Raw genomic sequence first — 20,485 nt, forward strand, 5'->3', positions numbered from 1 at the left:
ATGCATATCTGTTATTGTTATTTTATTTTTTAGGAACTTTACTTTCTCATGCTCCTGTGAAAAATAGACTGTGTCTGTCAGTCAATACCTTGACATAATAATTAAAAATATGTGCAAGAAGGTTAACGATTTTGGCATACTGATTGTCGGCAAGGGGTGCATTGATTTATTATATTCGCAGCACCAGTGTGTTGTGTGCTCCACTGAACACTACAGAATACTGACAATGAAGTAAACCGTTTTAAACTACTGCAGTCCGTATTGCTATAGATTAGAGCAGCAAGGCTTTCGTCATTAAAATAAATGACAGGAATTCCCACAGGTAATGAAAAATAAATGTATTTTCACTCAGACATGTTCTGTTTAGTGAAAAACACAAGATTAAAAATGTAAATACAAAATCTAACAATTCTTCAAGGGTAATTAATGTAACTACAAACTAATTGCCTGAATATATGCTTGGGTTATTTTGTTGGAACAGTGCAGATTCATCAAAGATCCTATGGAAGGACTAATAAAAAATAAAAACCCGGTCCTGAGGTGGAATTAGTTCCCAAGCAGCCTCACTTCACGAAAGGAATGTAAAACTCAGTGGTTAACTCACAAGTCAGTAGTCGGGATGTATGATGTGTTCAACTGCATCATGTTTATAAAGAGAATAGCCAACCCTACAGGACAAGGGCTGCCTGCTCTTTCCCTTCCTGGGTGAAACATGTATCAGACCTTTACATAGAGACAGAAGATTTCATTGCTTCATTGTTAACACATAATACATCATAAAAATGCAAAATATCTGCAGATGCACAGTATAATATACAGCAACTAGGTTACCCGTCAAAAGTACCCACTGACTATAATACTATTATTTCATTCAGAGCCCCATGGCAGCAGAATTGAAACCAATTTGCCATCTAGTGCTTTTAACCCAGAGAGCTACCCATCATGTTGAGGGTTACCTATACAGCAACAAAGATGGCGCCTGCCAACTGACTCTCTTCATCTGCATTGATACAGCATGTCGGCTGTGACTTTGACAGACCTGCCGTGCTAAAACTGGGATCTGGAAACACAGACAATCAGGAACAGGAAGCTGTGCTGGATTTCCAATACTTAAAGTTATGGATACATCAGTGATCCTTATTTACAGAGACGGACTGCATTGGCCTCTTTCCAAATACCACGGGACACATATAGAAGTCAATCAAGCCAGCCCAATGGAGACATATGGGAAGGGAGGTACATGGGTACCAAACCAGAGCAGCTACTTTAATTGAAGGTAATGGATTTCATCACCTTGTTCTTTTCAGCAGGGACAAAAACTGGCCTAGGAATAAATAAATAAATAATATATACACTGCTGTGCAAAAGTCTTAGACACATTCAGGAGTTACAATATATACATATCGAAGTTATGAGCATCAAGAATTTCCTCAAAGCCTCCACTAGTATTTTCCACTATTATAACAACTTCGATTGTGATTAATACAGCTTATATATATATATATATATATATATATATATATACATATACTATATGTATAGACACACACACACACAAGGGACTGTCTAATAGTGGTCTCTTAACACAGGTGCTCTCTTAAAACAGGGCCCATAACTTATGAATTTTCTATTCGTCTCTGACATGCTTACCTATATTTATGTATGTCTTACATACACCGTAAAAGCCAGCAGATGTAACATGAACAAAGGGAAGTATGTCATTTAATAACAGTCATTTAGATAATGCATTTACAAAACAAATTATTTTGTGAAAGTAATGAATGCTTGCCTGTCTCAGGTCCCACAAAATGTTTGAAATCCTTTGCAAATTTCAATGCCTGTGTCTGCCTTTCAGGTACGTGTTGATTCAATGCATCCTGAAACCAACACCAGCATAAGCATAAGATCTTTTTCGATTACCGTGCACATTGTTTTCATACTCTAGTATGGCTTGAATTTTTCAGTGTTTATTTGCCTTTTAATGGTGTGCCTTTAAGTCTTCAGCCGCTACATCCTAATTATGAGAACATTCTGTTAAATTAGCGGGAAAGAACAACACAACACAAAACGGACACATTGGAAGATAGTTCCCAGGCAAGTGCGAGAACGAAATGCAAGTTAAAGTAGCATCTGGGGGAAGTGATTAATGTCATTGCTTGCTCTTGTGCTTGAATAATGAAGAAGACGAAACAGAATCAGCAAGTCAATCAGGACATCATGGTAAAAAGAAGCTACTTTGTTTAGTAATTAACAGTTTAATTGAGATATTGAATCCACTCAAAACACAGTCATGTGAACAAAAATAAAAACCTAAAACTTCAAGCCCTAGTTCTTTCTTTAAAATGCTGTATCTACCTAGTGCCAAATTGTTAAGCAGTTTTTCTGGCACTTACTGTCTTTACAAGTTTAATAAGTTTAATTCTGTCATCTAGGAAGGACCTTTTGTTTCTCCACGTCTTCTCTCTTCCTTTACAAGAGAGCGCTGTTGTTTTATTGATTACAGATAAAAGACAGTTAAAATGGTTACCGTATTCCTTTGAATTTAGGACGTACCATTTAAAACCATATTTTCCTTATAACAATAGCCCTGTGTAAGGGTGCTTAATACAGGTTTGAGTCCATTGCTGGGTATGAGAATTGTGGTCGCTGGTCGCGTTAGACAGGTGGTTGCTTAAAACAGTTAAATAAAAGCACAAATATCATTTGATCACTAAATAAAGGTGGTTGCAGGTTTGACTAATATATAGGGCAGCAGTGTGGAGTAGTGGTTAGGGCTCTGGACTCTTGACCGGAGGGTCATGGGCTCAATCCCAGGTGGGGGACACTGCTGCTGTACCCTTGAGCAAGGTATGTTACCTAGATTGCTCCTGTAAAAACCCAACTGTATAAATGGGTAATTGTATGTAAAAATATTGTGTAAAAAATAATGTAATTCTATGTAAAAATAATGTGATATCTTGTAACAATTGTAAGTTGCCCTGGATAAGGGCGTCTGCTAAGAAATAAATTTGATATATATATAATGTGCGTGTGTTTTTGCCCAGACAATTCAGAATTACCCAGCAAGGAAAAGAAATGGCGATGCAGACAGGATGGACCCAGAAGGTGGAGCCCCTGGAGGGAGTGCTTTCACCTTACCTCTGGGACAAGTGGCACAGCTGGCGCCCAGTACGCAACCGACGGCTAATCCCAGGCTGTGCTGGCCCCAGCTGCCTCTTCGTGCACACATACAACCGTCCCTGATGAAGAACAAGCAGACTGTGTGGATAAAGGCGGATCCAACGAGGTCCGTGCCACAACGCCAAACACCAATACCACTTCCACCACAGCCCCAGCCACCGCCCCGGCTCTCAACTGGCGCAAATGCGTTTGGTCCCCAGTCCCCAACCACTGTGCTTGGATCACCGAACGCTGTATCTGTGTCCCCTGGTCGCTCCCCCTTAGTCGTCGATCATTATTTAGGAGTCCCAGGACGTCAGAGATCAGTTATCGTTGCCATCATCCAGGGGGAGCATGACCTGCCGTCATGAGGGGGAGCTACAGCGCTGCACCCACCTGACACTCTACAAGGTGGGGGGGTGGAGCCACCAGCTCCTTCAAAGTCACTTGGGTTATTTGGGCTCTGGTTGGTTTCCAAGAAGAAACAGCAACACCAGTTCCAGCAACTCAGGAGCCGGCCACTTTAAATTGGGGGTTCAATGGGCACCCTCAAATAGAAGCACAGGGGGAAGATCAAGGGTTAAATGAGCTCCCCAGTAAAAGTCTCAGAGGTTGGGGTTAAACAGGCACTCCTTACAGAATAATGGGGGGGGGGGGGGGGGGGGGGGGGGGAGTTATCCACCAATGACTGAGTTTTAAAGGGAGATATTTATCATTTTGCACTTAAAAGTATTTTTTTTGTCGTGTTACTCCTGCCGCTAGCCTTGACCGTCCGACTACCCTTCCACAGAACCGCTAAAGAAAAAAAACTTATTGTTATTGCAGAATTGTAAATGAGATCTGTGGATAGGCTCAAAATGTAGTTACAGTGAGGTGAATAATAAGTTTAACAGCTGCTGATCTGCAGTTAATTAACAGCCATGTCACTGAAGTTTTTTTTTGTAATACATCCTGACCAGTGTGCAATCTGTTCACCTGCAGACTTTAAATAAAATGCTGCACTGCCAAGTGAGATGCAAACACCCATCCATCTTCTCAATTCCAGCCCTTCTCTAATTGAGCATGGCAGGTACACATTTTCGAGATTTCAAATCACAGTATAATAATGTTTAATCAATGCCCAGAATCAATTATAATTGAGCCCAAGCAGCCTGATTTGATCTGTGATAAATGCAATAAATGTATATTGAATAAAGTGCTTGAAGAATCTAATGGATATGAATGAATGAACCCCCTAATTTAATTGTGTGAATGTTTTCACAATAAGAGTTATGGCATATTATGCTCCAAAAAAAAAGACTTGCTCCACAATAAAAAAAGTGACATATTTATACAGTACTGTAGAGTATAAGCCCTAATAGTTTACCAGAATACATTTACAGCGATTTAGCTCTTTACAAGGTGTGACAGGATGGTCGAGTGGTGATGTCACAGACCAGAAAGTAACCAAACGCAGGCAATGTACTACTGGTGAGTCGCCAGTGCGCTCTTTTCTTTAATAATAAATGAAATAAAATAGTTGAAGAGAAACAAAATACTCAATACAAAACAAAACGGCACGGTGGCCAAAATAAATACTGTATGTATATATATATATATATATATATATATATATTCAAACACAATACTCTAACAATTAGCGTGCCAGTTTAAAGCCAGCATGAGTAGCAATTGTTATTTCTTTTAAGGTCTTACTTTTTACGTTCCTCCTCTCTGAACAACCCAACCTCTCATGAGCGGCTGATCTGCTCTTTATATATACATGTCTAAATTGGTAATTAATTAATTAATTTGGAGATGGCCACATTAAGCAAGTGTTTAGCTGGATGGGGAATTGGAACCCCACCCATGCTGTAAAACAATAACAACAAACAGTGTGTTTTTAAACACTAAACAATACATTTAAATCATAATAATACAACAAAAGAACGAATAAAAACAGGGGTGTGGTGTACCCCATCACACAAGGCTTTTCCAATGCATTTTAATTTTTTTTCTTTACCATGCTTCACTACACTTCGCAATGGTTTTTACCATGTTATGCTGCATTAAACCCTGTTAAAGAGTTCCACAGAAATCAGCTCCTTTTCAAGGTTTACAGTTTACAAGGACAGAGAATTGCAGCCTTCAGATCTGAGGTTATATTCTTGCTATACCGTGTCTGGTGGCATCTATAGAATTTTAAGAGTGTATTCATACTACCCAAAGGATTAAACACCTTCCACCACACTGCAATCCTTCTATTAAACACCACACTGGGAGCTGAGCTCATAACCGCTATTTTTCCTATCAAGCAGTTACCGAGACTAACCTTGCTTCTTAGATGATCAGTAGGCACAGCAGGAATAATGTCGCCATGAATATCTATGAAGTCTAAAGAACAAGTTTTATGGAGCTTTCCTCCCCGATCCATTTCAATCTTTACTTTGATCAACAAAGTTTGCTAATAAAATCAGATGATTAACATCACAAGCCAGTGGGCTCTTTTCAGGCGGAGTCCACCCCCTCCTGAGATATGGGCCGCTCCATTAATTAAACAGACCCTGCACTGGCTGCTGGTTGGCAATCGGAAGTCATTAATGTGGAAATTAATGGGGCAGTCACAGGGTACTTGATAATGACTCCTGGTCCAATCACTAATCCCCCTCTCCCCTGTGTTTACTTTGATGGTTTGACATAACTGAGATGTATTTGTTTTTTAGTATCGGTATGCGACTTTGAACTACTTATGTGGAAAACTAGTAACACTTAGATAGCCATGTAATTATTTTGTGATAACTGGGTAATTAACAATGTCTGCTGGTCTTGCATGTTATCTGAAGCCTTTGCCCATAAAAAAAGTTGTTACATAATGTGCTTCTACCAGCCCAGTTTTATTGATCTGCAGCAAAAAAAACAATTCCCACAGCTGCAGTGCAGAGGACAATGTCTTTAGAATTACCCTTTACATCACAACTAAACCACAGTAAACTTTGAAAGACAAATGATTCCAGAAATACATTACAAGGAAGAGCAGTGACTGTTTTGAAGTCTGTATTACTTACTGCAAAAACATTCAAATCACTGAAATTACATCAGACCAGATGTGGGTCAATCATACAAAGCCATTTTGTACAGGGTGTGAACAATCGATTTGTGCAAATGTCTCAATGTGTTGTAATACTGTGGCTGGTGATCTCTCGTGATTAGTACTGTAAAGAAGTGGCAAGGCAGATGGACGTGAGCAGGCACTGAGCAACAGAAAACATGAACGGACACATTCTGAGGAACATTGCTGGAGGTTTGCACCATCACTGTCCTTATCACTTCTACACAGCAGTAATGCTTGCTACTAAAGATCACAGGATCTCAGAAAGTAAGGGATGCCCTGTTATTAGGAGTCTCTCCAGCTCTGTGATCCCCTGTGGTTAAATCTCCCTGCAGACCCCAGGATAGAGCCCCTTGTTCCCTCCTCTCTCTTTCACTCAGGGTTCTCCCAGGGGCTTGCCAGCTTCCTCTGGGTCTTTCTGCTCTGGCTGACATACACGTCTGCTACATCCCAGCTCCCCTCGTGCTGTGTCTGCAGCCTGATAAGACTTTATCAAACTCACCCCACATACCGGCCTCTCCCCTGGGGCCATTGCTTCTTTCGTTGAGCTATGGTAATGGTGTTAAATGTCCTAGATGAAGAATCAACCTCTTGGTAAGATGAATGGAAAGAAGGATTAAGCAATACACATCAAAGAAATGGTCTGAAGAAATGGGCTCAAGAAAAGTTTTTTTGAGTCAACAGTCAAGCTGTACCGACACAGCAGTATACTCCTCAAAAAGCAGTATACGTTTTCAACAAGTTCTTAATTTTCAATTGAAATTGTTCCTTTCCACTGCACACACGTGGAGGTGCTTACAGGTCTTAAGGTTGCCTGTGCTATGAAGTTCATAAAATGACCTGGAGGTATCTGTCACAAGGGAGGCAAGTTAAATAGAGGGATCTGTCACAGGGGAGGTAAGTTAAATGGAGGGATCTGTCACAAGGTAAAATGGTATGTAATGACTGACTGTGGTTTGTACGTTGGGTTATTATCCAGGTTGTTATTTATTTATTTATTATTTTTTTTATAGTTCTCTATTTACTGTAGACATACTGACCTGTTTTGCCTTGCGCTCATTAATATACACAGTGGAAAGCGCTTCAAAGCTCAATTTATTTTTCTTACTCTTTCTATGAGCCATTCAAGTAAAAACTAAATTTAAAAACACAATACACAGGGAATCTATTATTAAAACAGGCACTTTGCCGAGGGACGGGAGAGCCATAAGTACGTTCCTGGGGAGGGCATTCTGAGTGCACGAGATTGATTTATGGTGCGCCGAGCAAACAAAAAAAACAGCAGCCTGCTGGGGATTCCAGTGAAGCATGCAGCGATGGCAGCAGCCCCCTTTAACAGCATTAGGAGGCTGTGTTATAAATCAGTGCGCTCGGGAGCACTGTAAACTAATAAATACTACAGTGCGGAAGTCAGGTTTCATTCACAAACATTGATTTAATTTTTTTGGGTAACATTTTATTGTCTGTTGTGATGTAATTCTGAACAACGCTGCCGCTACTGTCAGTGTGTAGTCAACTGAAAACTAAACACTGCAATAAACAGCTATTAGAAGTTTTTTTTCGTTCCTATTTGGTTCCCATAGCTATTCAGAAAATAGACTCAATGGATCTTTAAAGAGTAAATTGCTTTCAGTGCTCCAATATTGAGTTTAATTATCTGTCCCCTACATTTGTAGCTTTAGTTTTCAACTGAATTGTATTTGATCATTCTGTGCATGCAAGAAAATAATATGCCCGGGCAGTGTATTTGATTTCCTCATTCCAAACACTCCCCATGCTGGGTAATGCTGGAGTATAATATACAGCAGGAAGAGCGACGCGAACTGAAAGGTCAAATGTCTGTCTATTTATTGATGCACATGCATCTCCTTCAGCTTTTTAACAATACCGGTAAGTAATGACAGTCAGACATGTAAGATTTGACTAATTATCCTAAATGAAATACTTCAAATGAGAAAACATATACTCTGTCTACGAGGGCTTGCAGTGTGTGTGTGTGTGTGTGTGTGTGTGTGTGTGTGTGTGTGTGTGCATTTGTGTATGTGAGTCAGGAAAAAAAAGCCTGAAACACCAATACATAATTACAATTGCGCAGCGCTAGACAGAGCAAGTGTTTAACATTGAGATCACTGATCAGGAAAGAGAGCTGTTTTTTTTTTTTAGTGTTTCTAATTAGATAGCTAAATCACTTGGCTTTTGAAATATTATGCTGTCAATTATCTCCGGCAAAAATTATTTTTTAATTAAATATTTAAAACCTGTACTAATGCCTCATGGTCTGCCATTTACTCAATATAAATTTAGGCCCCAGAGCAGCACATCCTTACAGGGAGGATGTATCGATGTGAAAATGTAGCATGGCAGGCGTCACTGGCAAGAAAAAGGAATGGACAGGGTGTCGATCTCTACCATGCAGAAGGCAGGACAGTGCCGAACCTCGAGTGACATCCACCACACTAGCTGCTCCATTCTCGGCTCCCCAGCACTTCCACCTTGCACCTCACTAAGTAACCATTCCCATCTCTGCTCAACCTCATAATGAGAGCTGAAGCAACCCATTCTCAGCCCTCCAGCTGTGTCACCCTCCACTCCCAGCTCTCCAGCACAGCCACTGCTCTGCCCCAAAGAAGAAATGGAACACTTCTGTAAATACTTTCTTAGCTCCCCAGAACAGTCACCGTGCACGTCAATAATGAGACATCCATTCCCAACTCTCCAGCACCATCGCCACCAACACTACCTCAATCAGCTCTCCAATGAGCTGTAAAACACTCCCTTTGCAGATTATTAAAACTGAAAAAAGCTGAGAATAAAATTTTAAAAAACAGAGGCTCCAGGCTTCACTGATTACTGAAAAGTATTAAATTGACATAAGATGAATCCCTGATAAGCTCTTTTCACCTACGGCAGGCATATTTGACAAAAAAAAAAGAATCAAGTAACTTTTTTCTTCCAGACATTATGCCTGACTTGCAGAAAAAGAAGCCGTGAGGGAACGGAAGTGGTAGGATGTATTGATCTGTGCATGTCATTTGGTCTTTTGGTGCTCTGCGAAGCTACACTACTCTTGCCAAAACCAAGAGGGACTGTGATCCATCACACAACCCTGCCAGAGAACAGGATTACAGGGCAGGTTATTATTCATATATTTCTACTTGTCTCAGTAAACATGAAGGAGTCAAGCCATTTGGCGGAGTTCATTTGGAATTAGAATAAGTAAATACACATGTATGAACTTGAGGAACCTCAAAAATCAATGTTTTAAATTGCAATTTAAGTGACTGTACAAGTAATTTCACATCTGTATCTGAGAGTTAAACCAGTGAGTTCAACATTTACAATGGTGAATGCTGAAAGGTGTGCAATAGCTGCATTTTTGAAAATTTCATTTTCAAAAGCAGATAGACTGGCAGTGTCCCCATAATCCAAAAGCTGCACATTCATAAAACTAAGATGTAGCCTGCAGAAAAGGGGGTGTTCCTTTCCTTCTAAAATGAAAAAAAAGAATGATCATCCATAAACAGTAGAAATGAGATTTGAAGACTCAGAGTTAGGCATCGCTTCTTCACTCCTGTGTAGCCTCTAGGTCCAATAACAGCACATGTCACACATGCATGGTGCAGTCTTCTAGTAATGTGTAGCACACCATTGACAGGTCTCTGTAGCTGAAGGAGGCAACTGTCTAGTAATTACCCTTTTAGAGACGTGTGTCCCATGCCAGTCTGACTACAGAGAGAACCTTGTCAATGCCACACAGCGTTTTCTTAAAAAAGGCAAGATTTCTGTAACACTGGTGGCAGCCATGTCCTCTGTGATCGGGGAAAGCTAGAGAGTTTAATGACAGTGGACTCCTGCTTAGCCCCATCCTCAAGCACAGCGCCCCTGGCTTATCAGCTCTGTATCCTCATTGTCTTAAACTTGACAAAACAATTACACAGCCTTTAGCCCTCCTATTTTTTTCATGCATACATATATAGGTACATATTTGTTTACAAGATCAGTTCCAAAAACAAAAATAAACATCTCAAACTTTTTATAAGTTTGTGACCTCAACCTAGGAAAAGTCATAAAATATTATAGGAGAGAAAAAAAAAAAAGGTACATTTAAGGTCAATGGAAACCAGTGTCGGGTCAAATAGACCCAAAGCATTACATGAGGTTTTAATGTTTGCTTTTGCAGGGGTGTGTTCCCCACCTGCCTGGAGGTTTAGAATAGGGAAATAATATTAAGTTTTTTTGGGGGAGGTTCAAATTTTTTTAAGTCATTTCAAAACTCCAATATCGAGTGATGTTCATTTGAACCATTTCAGTTTTTTTTTGTTTTCCCCACTTGTTTGAATGAAGCATTTTTTCCAAGCTTCTACTTTCAATCAAGCTTAAAGCTATTGAAAACATAAAAAAAGAAACTTTCTTTAAAGTTTTAAATTTCTATATAGAAATGCTAAATAATGCCACTGACAGACGTATGCCTTGCAACTTGCACAGAACGGCCAATCGACTCATTGCAAAAAATACCAATGCAATCTGTTGGGATTCAGGTTAGTTCAGGGTGATCAATTTGTTGAGTACAAGTGACTTTAGGCTAATTTAACTCCTTTTATTTCTCTGATCCAGCAAACTCATTGAAGATTTTTCAACTATAAGGTAGCTGAAAGGTCACTGCATCACTGGAATGAGAGACTGCCCAGCCACTTAGCATTCTGCAGATTAAGTGAATTGTACAGAAGTGTCAGGGCATGCTATACAATAAATGGGAGAGATGAAGGGCATAAACTCACATGGGGGCTTGAATATGCATCCCTAACTGTTCATTAAAATGAAAAGCGTTGGGAGCAGGGCAATTATGGTGGAATAAAAGGTTTGCTCCCTAAGGAGGAACCTTTATTATCCTTTAATGGTTGATAGCAGACAAGTAAAGCAGATAACATAGCATACATTAGGAAGTTTCAATAAAAAAAAAAAAAAAAGTTAAAAAAAAAGTTTGAATGTTGTCGTTTGTTCATTTCCTTTTGCTTTCAATTGATGATTTGTAATTAAATTTCAGAACAAGGTGAAGCCAAACAGAATGGTGCAGATTGTATTTTGTAAGATAATGATGCACTTCTATGCACGCTGATTGGACAATGTTAAGGTATTTTTCATAGAAAGATTTGCTGTCTAGAAACTGAAAGCTATCGAAACCCTGGAAAAACTTATTGATCTAGGTTACCTAAAGGGATGTTGAAGCAGAAATAGATAATGGTTTGCTGTTTATATAACTTCTCATCTATGCACGAGACTGGTTTGTATCCTCTGGGATCCCAGTATTATACATTTATGTGGACATGTGGAATGTACTACGCAGAGGCTAACCGCTAATGGAACAAAATCAGAAATTGACAAAAATTAATGCATTTCAAAAATTCCATCTACTGTGCTAATAACATGCCTCACACCTGACATTTTAAATTTAAATGTATATTTGATGCTTTCAGCAATCCATCATGGTACATAGGGAACAGAGGAACATTCTGCAATTTCGCAGATGCATATTTAATCTTATTACAGACCGGCATTGTTCAAAATGGGTACATCGTTGTAAGATAAAATGAGGCTGTGTGGTCCGGTGGTTAAAGAAAAGGGCTTGCAACCAGGAGGTCCCCGGTTCAAATCCTGGCTCACTCACTGACTCACTGTGTGACCTTGCACAAGTCACTTAACCTCCTTGTGCTCCGTCTTTCGGGTGAGTTTGTTGTAACGGACTCTGCAGCGGATGCATAGTTCACACGCCCCAGTCTCTGTAAGTCGCCTTGGATAAAGGCGTCTGCTAAATAAACAAATAAAAATAAGAATTTTTTTATCCTTTCAATACATTTTAAAAAGTCCCTGAAAGCTGTTTATTATTTGTACCTTGGTCAACTCTCCAGCACGGCCAAAAAAAAAAAAAAAAAATCTTCCAGGGAATGCTAAAGGATGACCATGACAGGACCATAAAGAGGCAGAGTAAACTTTTAATTCACTAGGTTAAAAATGCTTTTTTTTTTTTTTTTTTTTTTACTATAGTTTAGACGTCCTTTACAGTGTATGATATATTGTGATCTTGTTAAACTGCAGATGCACCAGTTTCACTGAAGGCAAACTGCAGTTGCTTTTTTTACAGATCCCTCTAAAGAAGTTGTCTGAGTGAATGGTCCCCAAAGGCATCCTACCCCAGGGAGCAGCAATCTGCTGATGACTAAAACTCGATAACTACCGGATGATAAACACTGTTAATAAAACAGAAAATTATTGAGAGCTGTGGGAGGGGATATTAACAGTGCCACAATTAGCGCCAGATGCCCTCTCCCAGTAGGTGGTGTTTCAGCTGGCATTGCCACTGTTGAGAAGGTGGTTCCCACCTGTCTCAGTTTACTGAATCCGAGACCCGTGAGGTGACACAAAACCGAAAGTTCCAAACTCTTTGTTAAAAATAACAATTTTTAAAAATGTAGATATTTTTGTTCATTTGCAGATTATCATATTTACTGTTTAAAATGTTTATAATTTCTCATTCATGTTCAATAAAGATGAGTAATCAATCTGACTGTGCCTGATACCTAATGAAACCAACATGCTTTTTATAAACCTGCTATACAAATATACTGCAATAGGAACATATTTCCAGGTAGATCGACAATTACATTGCATTGAAAAAGTTTTCTTCCTGAGGTTCTAGTGGCCAGTGACAGCAGGGAAAGGCTTTGTTTGAGTGGCTGATCCATCTCCTAAGTACTGTACAAAGGAAGAAATCAATGTTGGGAAATGCTAAAGGGTAATTTATGGCAATCTACATTTGGACAGATCTTGCTCATTCTCTGCATCATTTCACTGTGTTTTTTCTTAGGGAAATGACATTAGAAATGATGGTGTACTCCCCTCCCCAAAATGCTCACACACGATTTACTTTCAAAAACAGTGATGAGTTTGGCTGCCTTTTGAGTGCCTAAATGCAAAACAAACGTGCCCATCTCACAATGCCCTTTGTTGTAACTTCCAGCAAGTCTTAGTTGCTGTGCAGTAGCTGACAAATCCGTCTCCAACTAGGGCCCTCAGGAGCCCCGGCAAGGGAAACAAAATTAGTTTATAAATGCTGAAAGATCTATTAGCACGAAAGGTGAAATGTGTATTTGCCGATTACAAGGGAATAAAATTGCCTTGTCCAGCTCCCAATCTCCCCGTAAACCTGTCGTCTGGGCGCTGAAGGCTGAGTAAATCTGGCACGCACGAATACACACCATCACAAAATAAATTAGGAGGCAGCACAGCCTAGCAGTCACAGTGAAACTATACAAGCCTGGGCATCTTGGGTTCAAATCCTAGTTCAGGCAGAGACTCACTCATTCACTGCAGTACCCTGGGGAGGAGGGAGGCAATTCAATGAAATTATCTACGTCTGTTCAGCTTTCCAGGGTAAAAACAAAATGCCCCTCTCATAAACAGCTTACAGTACACTTCAAAATACAGGTACATAAACGATTGAAGACAGTGATAAAGAATTCTAGTCAAATCCTTTGTCAAATAACTGTACTAATCTCATTCCATAGGCGGCGCGTGAGTCTTTCGTTTGGTTAGGCTATTCCACACTTTTCCCCCTGCATTTATTGAACCCAACGATGTACAGTAAGATACACACACATTATATATATATATATATATATATATATATATATATATATATATATATATATATATATATATATATATATATTTAATTAAGACTTGCATTATTTTTTTATTACTCTGTTGCTAGTGAGTTTGTATACTAAGTTTCATTCATTGTGTTGAGTTTGAAAAATAGTCGGACTGACAGACACAAATAAAAGCTGTAAACCGGATTCATTCTCCTGAGTCTTTTTGAGAACTTTTACTGTATAATAATTTATAGCACAAAACAGACCTCGAAACCACTGAGATGCTACATATATATTTGACATTTTTTTTCCAGCCTAAGACAGCCAAATAAATTAAGTTTAACATAGCACTAGCTTGTACTTTAAAACATGTTCTGCCTATTTAAGCAAATACAGTAACGATAACAAGATGCACTGTTTAAAACCTTTAAATCTGTTAACCTGTTCTGCAGTCCTACAGTACCTACACCAACTTCGAACACCATTTCCATCACTTCACACCAATTTAAATCAATTATTAACTGACTATCTAAAAACTGTCTTTGGTAAACAAAACCATTCATTTCCATCAAAATATTAAAATACGTTTTCATATTTAGAGTACAGTAAGCAGACAGATGCGGTTTTATGCTTTCCTTGCAGACACGTTCCCCATACCTCTTATACGCGCCGTCTATGCTTATTTCACTCCTGTTTTCAATATGTATTACTTACCACGTTCTCAGTATGCTGTTCTGTGACTGGGATAATGTAATATGCTGTAATTCATACATTAAAAATGATATAGATGCATGCAATAAATAAAGGTGGCTACAGTGTAGCTAAGAAATTGGATACTGGTAAAGGTGCCAGAAAAATGCTCATATTTTCTCTTGTTTTATGATCAAAATTAAAACGTCAATTAAAAAATAAAATCTGTTTTTGTTGGCCTCACAGAACGTTCTCATACAAACACACCAGCAGCAGCCGCAGTCCTCCAATTCATCACCGACTAAACAACAAGAGTCACTGGAAACTCTACCTCTAAATACATACACAGAACGGTGCAAAAATAAATGAACCGTCTAAACCATCGCTGGCCTGTCCCTGACCCCACAGCTCCCCCTTTCAGACATCAGCTAGAATGAATAACCTTTTCAATTTATTTAATACCACAAAATCCATAAATCACAACAAACCCTTCACTCACTATTCAGCCTCTGTCACTGCAACAGAGGTTTACTGTACATACAATGTCCCAGTGGTTGAGCAAAAGGGACTAGGAGGCACTGCGGTCCAGTGCTTAGCTCGAACCGTTAGAAACTAAAATACAAACCAACCCGTGTTATTCGATAATGTCTTAAAAATCAACGTAAAAAATTAAGATTAAATCATTTTCTGATCAGATTCAAAGGTAATCTTACAGAGTACAAAAAATAAATTCCATAGTAGCCCTTTGTTAGAAAGCAGTTCCATTTCTTTGAAAGAGTGTGTTGAAAGAGTAAGCAACTCCCAGTCAACAGAGAGGATAAGTTGAAGCTCCATGATTTATAAGGCTATTCAGGCAGGCAAGAGAGAATTTATGATGGCACTTAATAAATAGAATCAGAAAGGGATCTTGCTATTGGAGACCAGGCAGTAAGCAGTTCAACTTTGCAAACAGTACGGTAATGTGTCAGTTTGGATAATTCTGGAACAAATGGCGTCACCTTACGAGTTTGGACATCGATAAGATTGAGCTGCTGCATGATAAATCACAAAAGATAATAACAGTAGGAGAGAATCACAAACAAAATATACCTGCTATTCATTTTTATGACCTGTTTTAAAACTACATTCCATAGAATCTGATCTTGAATTTATGTGACAAATACAGGTTGTTTATTTAACTTATGTTATCAAAGTTGGACTGTCTTTTATTTTAGCCGTGACAGCTATTCTCTCTAAAGCTATAATCTCAGTAGCATCCACATGTATGATAATGTCAAGTACAGATCAACCACTTGGAAGGCCATGAAGAGACATTAACAAATAAAGCCATCAATGTGAGTGCACATTATATCAAGTCATCTTCTCTTTTGAGTGACTGGTAGTGTTTATGGTACCTAGCAATAACTACCCTGTAAATTCCTATCCCAGTCACAGAATAACAGAAACAGACCTGCAGGACTTAAAGTAGGACTTAAGTCCAAGGAACAAGCCTTGAGGTACACCAGAAATAATGTCAAATAAATGTTGATGTCTTTTCACTTGGGATAATAAAATCATTGAAAATAAAAATGAAAAATCTCTGAATCAAATCTCTGGAATCAACCTACGTACTAATGTGCCTTAGTGGTGGTATTCAGAAGATCCTACTAGCACTATTCTGTATGGTTTGTTAAACAAACTAATTATCTTATCGAGGTAGTGTGGTCCAGAGGTTAAAGTCCAGGGCTTGTAACCAGAAGATCACCGGTTCAAATCCCACCTCTGCCACTGACTGACTCATTGTGTGACCCTGAGCAAGTCACTTAACCTTCTTGCGTTCCATCCTGCGGATGAGATGTTAAATCAATGTCCTACTGTAAGTGACTCTGCATATAATGCACAGTTCACAGCCTACCTCTGTAAAGCACTTTGTGATGGTGGACCACTATGAAAGGCGCTATATAAAAATAAAGATATTATATTATTATTATCAAAACTGTAAGGTATTGTAATCTTCTCTGAATATATATTGGCGCATGACTGTTTCCCTTGTGTAATGAGCAGTTTTGTGTACTACCCTACCAAAAATAAATAATAAATCACACAGTATACAATGCAGAAAGTTTGAGAACACTGTGCGCCTTTAAAAGAAAATGCAACTGGTATGATAAACACACATACATTTTCCTAACCTTTGTAAAAAGCTATGTTTTATATCTTGAAAATTACGATATTTGGCTACACCCTTATAAAAAATGTACCAAGTTATTTTTGCACTTTTACAATTCATTTCCCATGGTTACCCTGGTTTGACATATCCCTCTGTGCTTCACAATGCTTACCTGTGCTCTACCATGCTTTCACTATGCTTTATTGCAATTTGCTATTCTTTAACTATGTGAAACTTGTATAAGTGCAGATAAGGCTTGTAAGTTTGAACGGCCTGGCTAAAGTTCCTCGGTACTTGGCTGAGTTTTTGTTGAAGCACTCCAGCCTGGCCGGCTCTTACCTGGTACACGTGGTAGGCATTGGAGGCTCGTCCACGCATGAACACAGAGGGGATCCACACATTGATGAGGGCTCTGTGAGCACTGTGAGGAAACACAAGGAGGAGACACATGTACACCACAGGAGCAATGTTATCACTCAGCCACTGAGAAACTGTCAGAGGTCCAACTGGTGGGGATTTAGTAGAGATAACGCACATGAATGGGGGGGGGGGGGGGAGGCCTCCTGGTATGCTGGGCCAATAATTACATGGTAACTCTGTGATTATAATCTGTAAATATGATTATTATATTATGTATATTACTGTTATTACATTTAGAAAGTTAAATATAAAATTGAAAAAAAAGTAGCAGGCTTTTCATCAAGTATTAATGCACTGTTAGTTTATACTGTATTATATTAATTACAACATTACATTTACCCAGGATAAAACCCTCTTGAGCTGTATAAAAGCTGACTTCCTGAATTCAATAACAGGCAACCTGCTGACAGACATTATAATGTAACAACTCACTGAATTATTTAAGTATGTCAATAAAAACAATTTGCCAGGGAAGCCGAACTATTAATTTAGTGTAGACTTAAACATAGGAAAGCTGCTTGGGGCTTTGGTTATTCCAGAGAGAGGTTACCATTGGAAAGACATTGAATAGGACATTATCTATACCTTGACATTAAAAAGTCAGACAGGTTAAGAAAAGCAACAGTACAAAACAACAGGGGTTGCAGCATTAAAATAAACCAGGACGTGTTTAATTAGTACATGTCAGAACAATGTGTATTACATTCACACTGCTGATTCCCTACACGATTGCTCATTTGACAGTGCTCAAGTGTGAAAGTGCGTGCCTGTGTTTATAAGTGCTTACAGAATGCCTGAGCAGTGATTTAAACACAGACCTTCAATAACTGTGTATACATCAGGAACTTCTCAGTAAGTGCATTTCTTCTATAAAAAAAGTATACATTTAATGGTAAGCCTACTGTATGAATAAGAAACAGAATTAAACCATTAAAAGCAGCTTACGTTTCAAAATCAGACAAACTGGGATCGTCGGAGGTCTGGCTAAGATCTCCTGGGACCTGGAAGAAACAGAAGGAGTTTATTCATATTAGAATTCCCCTTTAAACCGTTTCTATTCAGCGGTTAAAAGGGGAGTTGATACCATTGGGAGCTGTTTGTCGTGTTGACCGGACATGCTCTCAATGCGTTTAAAAACCTGGCTGAGAAACACTCCAGAAGGCTGCTAGAAAGCTTTTGTTTTAGAGAACAAAATGAACTACTTACTTTGAGCAGTTATACATCAAATGAGTGGTGGTTATTAAATAATTATCATCAACAGTGCTGCAGATGTTAGAGGTAGTAAGCATGCTTTAAATGTTAAGAATCTCTTTGAAGATCTGTTGGATTAGGGCAGTAAATGGATCTGGCAAAAATAATATTTATAATATGACTTGCAATCATTTGCTACACCTGCAACTACAATACAGATTTTAAAGATGTTCTTAATGCTAACTGGAATGAATGCTGTAGTATGCAGTGTTGTTGCCTTTGAGGATCTGTGCATTGATTTCTGTACTGCCTCCAAGCTGGTGATTCAGAGCCCAAAGGGACCCAACCCTCCATACTGTCAGGACCTCCAAAGGTGAGCACAAGGTTTAGCTACAGTACAAGTGTTACTTGGAATTCTGTCACAAGAATCCTTCCGCATGGAGCACAGGGAACACTTCAAGCTACTGCCCCCTACTGTTGGAAATTATAACTGCACATTACATTGACCGGATCTTGTGACCCTGCATGTTCTCTGGTTATGTGGTCTAGTTGTTAGAACTGAAAGATTAGAAGACAGTATGTCCATAAAATCAAATGCTCTATTCCAATATTTATTTCATTGCTGTTTTGAAGTCTACTTGCAACAGAATTCCATGTTTGTGATGGGCAGATATCTCTATGCTATTGCTATCTGATATGCTAGAACACATGCAGTGCCAATGTCTCCATGCATCTGTCAGATAAAGTAGAGCCCCATTTAACTTGGTAATAGAAAGTCTAGCCTAGGAATATCCCCAAACTATTACTACTGGAAAACCACAGACATAAGGAACTCCATGTGCCACTACCTATTGACATTCTACCATCAGATGACAGTAAAAACATCTGATGGATAAAAACTCACATTAACAAAAAAATATCATTATTTTACTACTGCTCTTCTTTTTATGATTTTAATAAATGGAGTAAAAACCACGGATTGAAAAAAGAAATTTCTGCCATTCAAATGCCTATTTATTTCCTTTGAGTCCTTTATCATTTTCTGTAGATTGCTTAGTTTTCCAGATTTAATTCTCATTTTGACCTGTCATTTAACCTGCAACAGCACTGCAGTTCTCTTCCTGTGTAGCAGGTAATAGGATCCCACCTGACACCACCTAAAATCCAATGTGGAGTAAAGGTCCTGGCCCCTTTTCCACTCTCTGCGCAGCTACAGTGTTGCTGCAGGTTAAATGGAAACAGCAGAAAGAAGGTGAAAACAAAAAAAGCCCAGAAAACTAAAACTGCAGAAGAATGACAAAGTACTTGGAGAAAATTGCTCATGAGTGGTAAGAAAATGCATTTTGGATCCTAATAGTTTAGTTTGTACAGTAGAGTAAACTAGCCATGGAATTAATGCCTCTGTACTAATGTACTGGATGGGTTATCAGACTGATCCCGGTGCCCCCAGCAGAGACTGCCCATGCCTGGGCAGGAGTACTCACTGGGCCCCGCAGGTCGATCAGCTCCTGCCGCATCTGGGCCACCAGGTGATCTTTGGCCATGAGGGAGCGGTACAGTCGCTCGTTGAACTCAATCAGCTCGCCATGCATCTCAGCAACCTGCCGGGGGAGAAGAAATAAGAGCCATCATGAGAGAGAATGCTGCATGGTACAATGCAAAGTGTCCAAAAAGATAGATCTCATGAGGTGTGCCTATTGAAATGTTTAAGTGTTGACATTGTAAGATTTGTCTTACGAGACAGTCTGCATCCTCCGTGTTACTGGTGCAGGCCACTGATGACAGCTTAGAAGCAAATGTTTTAGCTCTCATGCATTTTCTGTTTTGCTTAGCTGGTAGGAATTGTCTCAGACCAAATCTTATCACTTCTTTGGAGTATTGCATGTGTAAAAAAAAAGGCCAGCAAACTTAAAAAAATACAAAGTTAAATAGCAACCTTTTTTTATCACAATGCAATATAACCGCAGATGAATCACTGTTTAATTGTACTTTGCTAAATCTTAGACTGATCTCAAACCTACACACTTTACCGGTAATTGACGGATTCAGACATTATTCTCTTCTCTATCATAATCATTGAAACCTCAATGTCATTTGTAATGACAGCTTATGTTTCTTTAAAATTAGTTTTCTATAGTT

The 20,485-nt window shown here is 39.0% G+C and overlaps 1 protein-coding gene across 3 annotated transcripts in view; it reads right to left on the reverse strand.

Annotated features, from left to right (window-relative positions):
* The window catches only part of LOC117418373 (sorting nexin-29-like), a 175,630-nt gene that overhangs the window by 96,429 nt on the left and 58,716 nt on the right, over positions 1 to 20,485 (reverse strand). For all 3 annotated transcript variants that reach the window (XR_009330816.1, XM_059035572.1, XM_034031336.3), the window contains exons 16-18: positions 19,831 to 19,947; positions 18,101 to 18,156; positions 17,075 to 17,156 (exon numbers count right to left, since the gene is read on the reverse strand). Coding sequence is in view for 2 of the 3 variants with exons in the window: in XM_059035572.1 (XP_058891555.1) it covers positions 17,075 to 17,156; positions 18,101 to 18,156; positions 19,831 to 19,947 (255 nt within the window). In the remaining variant the exon portion in view is untranslated. The remainder of the gene's footprint in view (positions 1 to 17,074; positions 17,157 to 18,100; positions 18,157 to 19,830; positions 19,948 to 20,485) is intronic.

This window comes from Acipenser ruthenus, chromosome 13, assembly GCF_902713425.1.
Source record: "Acipenser ruthenus chromosome 13, fAciRut3.2 maternal haplotype, whole genome shotgun sequence".
NCBI lineage: Eukaryota > Metazoa > Chordata > Actinopteri > Acipenseriformes > Acipenseridae > Acipenser > Acipenser ruthenus.